General features: G+C 46.2%; 1 protein-coding gene and 1 long non-coding RNA gene across 2 annotated transcripts; both read right to left on the bottom strand.

The window, feature by feature from the left end:
* Window positions 1–56: 56 nt before the first annotated feature.
* LOC126490755 (FUN14 domain-containing protein 2-like) lies at window positions 57–611 on the bottom strand. Its single transcript, XM_050125907.1, has one exon. The coding sequence runs from the start codon at window positions 609–611 to the stop codon at window positions 57–59; it is 555 nt and encodes a 184-aa protein (XP_049981864.1).
* A 2,153-nt stretch (window positions 612–2,764) lies between these two features.
* On the bottom strand, window positions 2,765–6,436 carry LOC126490747 (uncharacterized). The gene is made up of 3 exons (XR_007589241.1): window positions 6,402–6,436; window positions 5,485–5,691; window positions 2,765–3,002 (listed from the first exon to the last, which is right to left on the bottom strand). It is a non-coding gene; the product is annotated as an uncharacterized lncRNA (long non-coding RNA).
* Window positions 6,437–12,570: the final 6,134 nt, after the last annotated feature.

Here is a 12,570-nt window from a genome sequence, read left to right as displayed (position 1 = left end):
TTTTTCTAAGATGGTGTACAGAGGCTGCTGAACCGTGGGAGTGGAGTGATACCCCTTTAGGATGCCATACCGAGCAGAAAGCCTCCAAAAAATCCTCCAGTTACTAATACATTCTGCTTTATGAACGACACCAACTCCTCAGCTTTGCTCTTGACCTCAGTTGGTAATTGGGCGCTCTTCCGAATCTTCAGTTGTTCCTTGGCCTTTTTCATATCCTTTTTTACACGATTCCAGTCAACTTTGATGTAGCCAGTATGGTTTGCGAACTGAAGTAGAAAAAAGCCCCCTCCCACCGCTGTGGCAGCCAGCTTTCCAACTCTCTGAAATATGAAGCCAGTGCACCAGCCCGTGATGCCGCCAACCAGGAGCTGGGTTGCCACACTGTACTTCTCGCCCGCAGACCGTGTCTCCTGCCCAAAAAGTTTGCGCCACCAAGGCTGGTTTTTGCCAAATTCTGTAAGATCCAATGCCTCATAAGCATCAAAGTGCTCTTGACTGTTGGTGGCCATGTCTGTGAGCTGCGAGTTGCGAGAGGACAGCCGCAGAGGGTCAGTAGGGCAGGAGATAGAGCGCTTTGCGGTTACGGTGGTGGTGCTTGTGGTCGTGGTCATGGCCTGCTGACCTTCCGCACGTGGGCAGATGTATCCATTCCCACGGCCATGGCGAAAGTGGGCAGGTGGAGCATGCGCCTCAGCTTTTCTTCAGGCGGAGTTACGTCATAAAGCCACCTTGCTTGGCCTTTATCATACTGAGTGTTCTGCTTCCGGGGGAGCTGGGGCCCAGGAGAGGCTCCCGCTAGGCCTCACTTCTCAGGCTCGCCATAATGACAGCCCGCACCAGGCGGCGCGCCAACTCTCGCGACACCTGCTCCTTCCCCTCGGCCTGATCTGTCGAACTCTGCCGCAACTGCCTGAAGTTAATTTTTTAAAGACCCTAAATCTCTAAGCCAGGTAATGCATGGCAGGGAGGGGCATACTAGGGATGTGCACACTGAGATGCCAAGCCCTTCATGCCTGGTGCTGTAAATCTAGATAAGAACCCACGGCTGGTGAGCTAAGAGGCCCTAGAGTTGAGCCTGCTGCTATTACTTTGCTAAATGGACACAGTATCAGCTGTCTTCTGGATTCATTTCTCCTTACCCATTAGTTCGGGTCCTTATCCGAGAGCTGTCTCTGTGCAATGGATGGAGCTCATACAGACTCACCTCTGGTCAAGAGCAGAGTGTCCGTGGAGGTTTTGTCCATCACTGGAAAATCTACGTCGCACACAACACCCCCTTAGGCCCAGTGAATATTGAAAAAGAGGGGGTAGAAGATCTTAAGAGCCAGAAGTCAGGGAGGACTGGGACAACGCTTTCTTCTAAACATTACAGGACCACTGTCCTCATGAGCCTATAGCAACTGTGGGTGCCTACATGAGACCTGCACACGATCAAGGCACCCAGCCTTCCAGCATTGCTGCTTTTGAGAGCCTTGGGTCCCAGAACCCGGACTAGGGTCATCAAGGGAATGGAGAAAGGACAGACATACAGACACACATACAATGAAGCTGGGGTTCTCTATACAGCTGCAATAATGGAACCTCAGCTTACTAGGTATAGAGCTGGGGAGGGGAGCAGCTGGGCTGGGTAGGAGGTCTCTGTAGGAGCCCAGTCTCAGGCTCTGAGAATCCCAGAGGAGGAAGCCGCACTGGCTAGTCTTGCACACGCACATCAATCGTCGCATTGATCAGTTATTCACACTCTACTTGGACTCTGCGTTGCCCTTCATCTTGAACCTGGTCTATATGGATAATGGCTTTGCCAATTTCCCATGGGCCTCGGAATCCTTGACTAGCTGTGCCTATGTCAAAATTCGCGTCGGCTCAGGTCTTCAGTCATTCAGGACTTCCTCCATTCCCTGTATAGTATGGATGGGGGAAGGACATGAACGCCTCCAGCCCCTGGTTGAGCTGCTATTGACAACTGCTGGCTGTTAGGGGAAGGGCCGTGCTCTAGTGGATTGCCCCATACCCATGGATGTATGGGTAGCACTAACTGGACTTGGTGGTAGCAAAACCAAAACAAGAAAGCCTTGAATTTAGGGGCTGTTGGGAGGGGTCTGGGAGCAGTCGGGAGTGTGAGTGAGTGGAACATGATTAGCACATAATGTGTGTGCATATGAAGTTCTCAAAGGGTAGTGTGCTCACCTCCGGTGTGTCCCATCACCCTGACACCCACGGACACTATTGTTCTGAGCAAGGAATAAATGGGTCATCACTAGTCCTTGCCCTTTCTTTCACCGGGTTCCTCACTCTAGGAGGAGGACTCCACCAGCCAATGATCCAAGTTCTGAAACACTGACCCCGAAGCTATCGGCAGAGCTCATTCTCACAATACTCTTCCTGATTGAAGCTCAAGTTTATAGGAATGGCTTCCAAAGTTCAGCTTCCATAGATGAGGCATGACCCCGAGTTTCTCTGGGTTGATATAGAGAGAGATGTTCTGAAGCCACCCCTGACATTCTCCCGGCTCACCTGTGGCCTTTTCCTGGAGCCTGTAGCTGGTGTTTCACATCGGTAGGCCCAGAAGCTTATGTTTCAGTAATTCAACAACTAGAGCAGCTGGTTATTTTCCCTGAAGATTTAATACTTGTCATTTATCTGTGTCAAAACTGCAAAGGAGAAAGTTTCCAAAGACAGATTTATTATGCGCACTGAGCATCTCAGGTGCAGCGGGGCGTACAGATGGGCTGAGTCCCACATCCTCCACCCCCGCCGGTTTTGTTCTATAAAAATAGCCAGTCTTACTTTGCATTCAGACAAGTGAGGAATGTACAGTCCTGAGTCGTGAGTCACCACGGGCCACTCATGGAAAGTCACAGTATTGTGAGAATGAGCTCTGCCGGTAGCTTCGGGGTCAGCCACAAGCTGGCAGCGCTGGCTTTGGCAAGGGGCAAGCTGCAGCCAGAGTTGTTTGGTAATTTGTGAGGCTTGGGACGAGATGAAAATATGTGTCCTCGAGGCTAAAAAGCAGAAAGATGTGACATTATAGATAAGCCTTTTCTTCTCTTCTGTGGTTTTTCTGCGGATTTCACGTGGCGGTTTTCGTTTGTTATTTAACGTCCAAAGAAAAATTTAAGTCTTCTGCTATTACCATGGGTTCAAAAGTTTATTTTTATACCACACAATCCAGATATAAATACAAATGTGGAACATTTGACTGGTGCATGAGATCGCTGTAATTTTATCATTCCTGTTTGGCAGTTTGACAGGGAACTCTGAACTGCCCAGAAGAGATAAATCAAAGCCAGGCTTGAGAAGGGAGACAGGAAGAGTCTCCCAGGCATGTGGCCTCTAAGGGAGGACCCCAGAGTGAGGAAAGCGTGGATCCCTCCTGGTGCCCTGGAGTCCTGCCCCAGGATAAAAAGAGTGTACTCAATCTTCTCCTCGAAGGTACACCAACCTCCACCTCCTCAGGCTCCACCTCCTCAGCCTCCACCTCCCTCAGCCTCCACCTCCCTCAGCCTCCACCTCCCTCAGCCTCCACCTCCTCAGCCTCCACCTCCTTCAGGCTCCACCTCCTCCTAGGGGAGGACTGAAGAGGCCTCAGAGGCCACTAGGGGTATGACTTGGAGAACTGAGTCTTGTAGGCCTCTTTTCCATGAATCCTCAACTCCAACTCAGAGTAGATGGTTCATCTGCAATGGTTGAGGTGTCCCTATTGTACTGCCTGGATTGGGGAGCTGAGTGGTTAGATCCCCAGGAGCTATGATCACTCAGCTCCCCAATCCAGGCAATATAGTTCCTCTAGACGGGCAGCCCTTTCTGAAGGACTCTTCGGGGCATGTGCTAGAGTCTTGCTTCCTGCTGTGCTGCTAGGATGAAAGGCGACAGTAATGGTGGGGCAGGGTTTAGAGGAGCCATCCTGCAGGACATCCTGACACGAGGCAAGACCATGAGCGAGCTGTGGCCAGTAGACCCTGTGAATGCCCCATTGCCCATCTCATAGGATCCTTCTTTCAAAACACATCCGTGATAAAGAAAATATTAATAATTTCCAAGTGGCAGCCATGAAGCAGTAAGCTAGAAGCACAAAGCTCTTCTGAGGAAGAGGTTTTCTGTCCGTGCACTGCTGTGAGGCCCTGGTTGTAACCTTAGATCAGAATCATGGCCTGGGACTGATACTGCTCTGTCTAGAAATCCATGGGCCCCTGGATTCAAGGTCCATTGTTAAGCAGGTTGTTAGATGTTAGAGCCGTGAGGGACAGAGCAGCCACAGAAGTCCTAGACTCAGAAGGAACCAGAGTCTCCAGTCCTGCTTCTGACCTCCTGTCTGGAAGTTTAATGACCACTGCACTTCCCTACAGACGGTCCCCAACTTAGGACGTTTGACTTTACAATGGTGTAACAGTGATATGCGTTCCATAGTCCATACTCCCAAATTTGCATTCGGTTTATTTCCTGAGCTAGTGGACCTGGAGTTACAGCATGCTGTCAGCTGCCACGTGGGTGCTGGGAACAGAATGTGGGTACTCTGCAAGAACAGCTGGCACTCTTAGCTGCCGAGCCATCTTTCCAGCTCCATGGTTGACACACTAAGATGCTGGGGAGTGGTGAACCACAGCTTCTAGTCACCAGCCATGAGGGTGAGCAACCCATGCTCTGAAGTATATCACGTTGTTGAGATAGATTGTTCAGGAGGTAAGGGATTAAATGCATTCAGCAGGATATTTTAAACTTACGATTGACTTATCAGGACACACAAGTCAAATAGCATCTGTATATTAAAAGCTCTGTTAGAGAAAGCTGCCATTATCCATACATGTCATCATCATATACTTTGGGGGAGAAACCACAGGCAAACAATAGCAGAATGAAAAATGTACCCTAGGTTATCCCAAAGACACCAGATCCTATAAATTTTCCTTATTGTAGAGAAAAGTTTTGGCAGAGATGGCCAACTTAGGGCTCTCTGGCCTTGGATTAACTGAGGTGAACCAGCATTATCAACATCCTCAAAAGAGGGCGGTGGAAGTTGGTGGTCCCTTTGTCTTTCTTTTCCTATAGCTCTGATATAATACCCTGGCAGAAGCAGCTTAAGGAGAGAGGGTTGATTGGCTAACAGTTTCAGGTTGCAGTCTATCTCAGCAGAGAAATACCAGCAGCAGCGTGAGGGAGCCGGTGACATCGCATCCCCAGCCGGGAAGCAGAGAGCAACGCCTGACGCTTAGTTACCGAGGATCTGAGTCAGGGAATCGTCCTTCCCATACTAAAAATGGGTGTTTCCACATCAGTGAGCACAACAAAAGTAACTGCCCACAGGTACATCAGGGCTAATCTTACAGGCACGACCAGGGAATTCTCACAGGTACACCAGGCGGTTCTCATAGGCACACTAGGTGATTCTCACAGGTACACCAGGTGGTTCTCACAGGTACACCAGGTGATTGTCACAGGTATTCCCAGGTGGTTCTGGATTCTATCAAGCTGGCAATCAGCACTAACCTTCACATTGTGAGATACAGAAGAGGAGAAGGTCATATGATTATGGAGGCAGAGGCTTCAGTGCTTGGTCATAAGCAGTTGGTACTCCCTGAAGCTGGGAAAGGCAAGGGGCTGATGCATCATCGCTCTGTGACATGTTGCTTCCAGTCATTGAGGCTCATTTTTTTTTTTTTTTTGAGGCTCATTTTGAACTGCTGGCTCCTAGAACTGTGAGAGAATACATTGCTGCTGATTGAAGCAGACAATAAGTTTGTGGTCATTTTTTACATCAGCCTTAGACAATGTGCAAACTATTAGAATTAATAAATATGATTAGCAAATTTGTCAGATATGGGATCATCTGCAAAAATCAATTGTATTTCTACCAGGAAATTTCTACAAGTTAAACTGAAGACAAAATATCCGATTTGTAATATCATCAATAGTTATTGTGTTGCCAGGATAAGGTCTAGTAAAAATACTACTGAGAGAAATTAAAGAAAATTTAAATGAATGAAGAAATATATCATGTTCAAGTATCAAAAACTCAATACCACAAGATGTCATTTCTCCTCCAAAATATCTGTAGACAAGGCTAATAAAACCAGGTAGCTTTGTTCTGTTGGCTAAAATTGATAAATGGATTGCAAAATTCATATGGGAACTCAAAGGATCAAGAATAGACAATCTTGGAGAAGAATGAATACTTTACTAGTTAACAGTGGAGGCCCAATGTAACATGGAGGGTCCTGTTTGTTGTTGTTTTTTTTTTTGTCCTGCCCAGTACCCCACAACTGTTTAGCCCCAAAGAAAATCACAAATAGATCTCTATAAGTTATAAAGCTGATTGGCCCATTAGCTCTAGCCTCTCATTGGCTAACTCTCAACATCTTGATTATCCCATTTTTCTGATCTATGTTAGCCATGTGGCTCAGTACCTTTTTCAGTGAGGCAGAACACATCCTGCTGCTTTGGTGGTCTGGGCAGGAGTGGGAGGAATCAACTTCCTCCTTCCCAGAATTCTCCTGTTTTCATTACATCATTTCTACTTCCTGTCTGGTTTTCCCACCTATATTTCCTGCCTGGCCAATCAGCGCTTATTTATAACATGATTGACAGAATACAGACAATTTTCCCACACCAGCCCAAAAGTGTGAGCCTATTTCCACCTTGACCAAAGGTCAGAGAGTTGGAAACTACCTCTATTTTTTCAAGGTTATTCTGTTTCTACCTCAAACAAAGTTTCCACCCAGATTGAGATCAGAGACTTCTGTTCTCTCGAGGTCATTATCAACAGATGTGACTAATATCCAGATCTTGTATTTCAAGAATAGAGAAGTAGATATGTTTCTACCTCAAACAAAAGTCTAAGGATTCAACTAGGATTTCACCTTCCTTAAGGAGTTAACAGTAGATTCCCCCAGGGAGTGGTTTGCCTACAGCATATTTTAGTCTAGGGTGTGACAATGACTTGTTTTGTTCTAGCAACAGAATGTTTAACTATGGCTGTAGCCTGCGGCCTTCAACTGACCTGTTCATTTCCTTGTTAATGCATGCATTTTTTTTAAATAAATCTTGGGGTCAGGGTATTTTAAGCAATCAGAAATTAAATGCGGACAATTTTGGTACTCACTAGAACTCCCTCCCAGTAATATTCTATGTTTTTCTGTTTTATTATTTTCACACACATCTTCGCATTCTTTACTAATACTTCTAAATCCCCACACCCTTACCCTAGCAAGTGGTATTTTTGTTCAGGCTGGTCCCCGACAGTTAACAAATTTAATTATTCATATATAGAGATTTAGACAATACAGAATTGTTACAAAGATAGAAAAAGAAATTAATCCCAGAAAAAGTACATTTGATTTGTGAGTAAGCCAGTGCACAAGGAAGAGAGTCCGTGTAGTAAATGTTACTCCATGGATTATATGAAAATATGGTTTTTTGATTTAATTATTTTACACCAATGAAATAATCAAATACTAATGGATAGTAGCTTATAAGCATAAACAATAAAAACCATGAGGGCTTAGAAGAAAATCTGGGGTCACAGTCATACTATTTTTGAGTATGTAAAAGGATAGAAAAATTGCTAGGCAGAAAGAGAGTAAAAATTTCCTGCCAGAGTGGAAATAAGGTATTTTGATATCTATAGCCAACAGAGGACATGGCGGCAAAATTTAGAGAAAGCTCTCAGCCACCAACTAAAGAAAGGAAGCCCAACATGAGAAAAAAATAGGCAAAAGGCTTGTACACACTGCACGAAGAGAACATCCAAATGGCTGTTAATTAAATGAATGAAGCCAACCATGGGAAAGAGACTCAGCTTCATTAACAAGGGAATGCAAGTTAAGCCACAGCAAACCACTTCCGCCCACGGGCCTGACTAAAGAGGGAAAAGATGACATTCCAGATTGAGGCAGGCGAGAACGAGGGACGAAGCGAGCTCTGCTCTGCTGCTGGCGGAAGCGTAAATTGGTACAATTATTTTGGTAAAGTGTTTATCAGTGTCAAAGTGGAACACGCACATACCTTATTACACAGCTGTTTCCATTCTAATTACATAGCCAGTAGACACGCACTCACGGACACAGCAATAACATGTTCTGGAATGGGCAGAGCAGGACTATTTGGAGTAGTTTTTAGAAAGGATACTCCCTAAATATCCGAAATTGGTAGACCGAAGATATCAATTTGGCATGCTCCCACATTAGAATGCTGTACAAACAGCCTATGTCCACACAACAGTACGAATTGATCTCAGAAGCAGGATGTAGAGCATAGAAAGACTGTTTATTACCCTACTTTATTAGACTCCAGAAACAGGCAAAACTATGCTGTTGGGCATTGAGACAAAGGCTATCCTTGGGTAGACGGGGTGACTGGAAAGACTGCGGGGGTGCTGGTCAGCTCCCATTTCTTGATCTCCGCGATGGGTGTATTCTTGTGTTTAGACTGTGAATATTCACTGAGTTCAATGTGCATATGAGAACGCCATATTTGTTGCAGTGAAACATTACAAGACAAAACAGAAACCACAGACTCTCCAGCGTTAGAATGAGGTCTAAGGAAACTGTTAGCACAGAATAAACATAACAAAGGTAGCTGTGGCTGAGCAGGGTGTTCAGCGGGGGAAGCCTTTATTTACTGTGCAAGCCTAAGGACCTGGGTTTGGTTCCCCAGCTCCTGTGTAAAGAGCCAAGCATGGTGGTGCACACCCATAGCCCATGTGATAGGGAAGTAGAACTAGGGGATCTCTGGGGCTCATTGCTTACCTGGTCTCATTGAATCAGTGAGAGAAACCCTGTGTCCAGATATAGGGTGAAGAGGATAAGAGAAGACACCTAAGATTGACCTCTGGCCTCAGCACCCATGAACACACACACAGCTGTACCCCCCCAAACACACACACACACACTCACACACCACAGTGCACCTACCACACATTGTGACTCCTGCATAGCATAAATTACTCCTTGCTATCACCTGCTACAGTGAATGCTACCACCTCCCCCTGATGTTCCTGGGAGCCAGACTGACAAATGAGGTCCTGTCCAAACTGGATTCTGCCACGGTGACTGGAATTTGTCAAGATCAGTGTCGTCTCACTAAGCATCATCCGATTTGTGAACTGAACCCTGGTGATCACTCACATCTGTCAACACAGAATGACTACTCTGCTTTCGACAGTTTTCTAAAACAGCTGGCCGAGTGAGTCGAAGAGCCTCTAAAGAGCCGTGTCCATGGTTCTCTACAGCCATCTCTGGCAGATTTCACATACAGGTGTGCCATTTAGGGGGAAACCAGAAACGACTTCTGAAGGGATTATTGCAAAACCCAAAGAAGGTTGAGGAACACAGAGATGCTCAGAAGTCCCTGTGACCTACTTCATCAATGTTAACCGACTTCTGTGTCAAGTTTCTTCTTGTTCTCTGTATCAGAGTTCTCTTTAGAAATAGAACCATTAGAACCGGGCTTAAGTAGATTGGCTTACATATAGTCTAGATACTCCAAAGATGGTCTTCCCTCTGGAGAGCCTGAGAACACATGGCTGCTCAACCTGTGAGGCTGGATCTCTCAGAAGTCCCAAACTGCTTTGAGGAACTGGAGGATTACTGGAGTGGTCCAGGTTGGGAGGCTGAAGAAGCTGGCTTTTGACGGCATTGAAAGATGGCAGCAGTGGTGGCACAGGGATCGTGAACAAAGTGGAAGAACTTGTCCTCGAGACTTGAAGAAAGCAAAAGCGTCCCCCTTGTATCTGCTTATGTTTGGTCCATCTGTAGACGATGCTTCCTCTGTTTAGGGTGGGTTTTCCTGCTTCAATTAATCTAACCAGGAAAATTCCTCAGAGGTGCACCCAGAGGCTGGTCTATTAGTTGATTCTAGATCCAGTCAAGTTGATGCCCAAGTGTGGCCATCACAGTCTCCAAATGCTATAATGACAGTAAGGCCAAATCCTCAGATACTCCTAGTGGTGATTTGTGTTGCAAACCTGAATCCATTGGTTTGTCTACATTCCCCCTTAATCTACAAAGGCTGAAAGTGGTTTATACAAACATTGCTGTTGGAACCATCTTGAGAGGCATCTGCTTGCTCATGGCTCCCTCCCTCTTGGTTCTGACAGGGTATAAGAAAGCCAGGTTGAACATCATTATCCTTCCTAATGACCTCGATGCAAAGATGCTGCGGAGTTAGCAGACCCCAGCTGCGCCACTCACTAGCTTTCTCCTGAGGATTCCACCTTGGCACTTGGGACTGCAAGTACTTTGCATGGACTGGCTGTCCTGGGATCATGTTGCCTTACAGAAAGGAAGAGAGCTGCTCTCGAAGGCAGAGGGAATGAAACTGGTGTAAAAAGAAAAAAAAAAACGCAAAGGGGCAAGGAGAGAGAGGGAGGGAGGGAGGAGAGAGTGGGGAAGGAAGAAGGAGGAGGGAGGAGGGAGCTGGATGTTTTAAGTTTTGACTCTCCTAGTTTTCTCTCCATTGGTTGGACACATCTACCCCCCCATGCCATAAAATAAACTCTACTATTCCACTGACCTTTCCCTGGTCCTTTTAGCTTAAGTTAGCTGAACACACCCTCTACAAACAGTTTACATCTAAAATAGAATACGTAACAGTAAGATTAGACTGGCGCACATTGACAATGAGATGGCAGATGGGAAATGAGGCCCCAGTAGCGCTGTGTCCAGAAGCAAGGCTACTCAGGGAAGCCATAGACTCTGTGTGTTGATGACTAAGCACCAACACTGTTGTTTCCTTTCTTAGCAACCAACACTCAGGGGGAGGATGCACAGGTAGAAGCTGTGCTCTGTCATATGTTTTTTTTTAATATTTTATTTATTTATTATGCATACAGTGTTCTGTCTGTGTGTATGCTTGCAGGCTAGAAGAGGGTACCAGACCCCATTACGGATGGTTGTGAGCCACCATGTGGTTGCTGGGAATTGAACTCAGGACCTTTGGAAGAGCAGGCAATGCTCTTAACCACTGAGCCATCTCTCCAGCCCCTCTGTCATATGTTTTAAAAATACTGGGAACATCTGTTGACTGAGATTTCTGTCCCACCTGGTCCCACAGCCATTAAGTCTCGAAGAAACATACAGAGGTCTACATTAATCATAAACTGGTTGGCCTAATAGATCAGGCTTCTTATTAACTCAAATAATTTATATGAGCCCCATAATTCTTGTCTGTGTTAGCTTCATGACTTGGTACCTTTATCAGTGAGGCATTCTCATCTTGCTTCCTCTGTGTCTAGGTGATGACTGCAAACTGAGCCCTTCTTCTTCCCAGAATTCTCCTGTTCTTGTCACCCCACCTATACTTCCTTCCTGGCTACTGGCCAATCAGCATTTTATTAAAATAATACAAGAGACAGGATACAAGATCATTGTCCCACAGCAAACATCTGATAAATAGTCCCACCTTTAGAGACAGTGATCAAATCAGTCTTGGCTGGCATCTGCATGATGTCAAAGCTCACCGTGGTTTTAACCTATGGCTGGGTGAACAACCACTGAGCTATATGACCCACTACATAAATAAATGGAAATTAACAAAAACCAGTCCCTCAAGAGACATACAGGAGCAGTGCTGAGACTTCAGGGGACCTTCCAGAGTCCTAATTTAGAAGGTGTGTGTGACATATTAAGTAGAGTCCCCCACTGAGCCCCTTAGTAAGCACCCAGCTATTCCCGAGTGAGAATGAAGTATCATCCCAAAGGACCACCAGGAAAAGATGCTTTCTCAGCATGGACCAGAGCATCCCTGCTGCTCAGCTCCTTCCTGGCTTGGGAGGGTCCAAAACAGAGCCTTACATGAGGACTGCAGAAATCAAGGGAAACCGTTCTTTGATAGTTTTGTCTGTCGACAGGCATCAGCTCTGACCTCCAGGAAATGGAGGGACTACCAGAAGAGAGAAGTCCACGGCTGACTCTGTCTTGGACAGTTTTCTAGTTACACAGGAGCTGCTCTGTGACTTTCTTTGCAGCCCTTGATAGGTGATGCAGCCTGATGCAGGGCTAAGGGTATGAAGGAAATGACTTTACTGGTCAGCTAGTGGGGCTAGGCCAATGTGTTCTCAAGAGAGCTGGGGTGGTGGTGGAGGCTGGTTCAACAGGCTTCTCTTCCAGAGGACCAGATTAGATACCCTGCACCCACATGCTATCTTAAAAACATCTGTAACTCCAGTCCAGGGGATCTGATGCTTACTCCTGGCCTCCGTGGATACCAGGCACGCACATGGTGTGCAGATATACATGCAGGCAAAACACGCATACCCCCCCAAAAAAAAATAAATAAATAAAACGGAGGAGCCTGACAAGGACACAGACCTGGAGGACAAAAGGGGGGCGGGCAGCCTGCGGCGTCCTCCACAGGTTGAGAGTCTCCCGAGGAAGCTCTTAGATACTCCCCAGCTCACCGCTGAAATGGCTCTTGAGTCCCCACATCTCTTCAGCAGAGCAGAACAGCAATAAGTTTTGTTTGGAAAACAAATTTACAGCAAGAGAGTCAAAATGCCCACCCTGTTCATAAAGCACCCGGTAAACACCCACGGAGCAGTTAACCTTGAAAAATAGAGATTCCAGGTGCCCTCTCAAA

This window comes from Alexandromys fortis, unplaced genomic scaffold, assembly GCF_014885135.2.
Source record: "Alexandromys fortis isolate MF-2015 unplaced genomic scaffold, M_Fortis_MF-2015_v1.1 scaffold_250, whole genome shotgun sequence".
NCBI classification, from domain to species: Eukaryota; Metazoa; Chordata; class Mammalia; order Rodentia; family Cricetidae; genus Alexandromys; species Alexandromys fortis.
Note: the sequence above shows the minus strand (reverse complement) of the source record. Positions and strands in the feature narration are given on the sequence as shown.

Coding starts and splice junctions, on each gene's coding strand:
- LOC126490755 (XM_050125907.1), bottom strand. CDS start 611: ATGACCACGACCACAAGCACCACCACCGTAACCGCAAAGCGCTCTATC.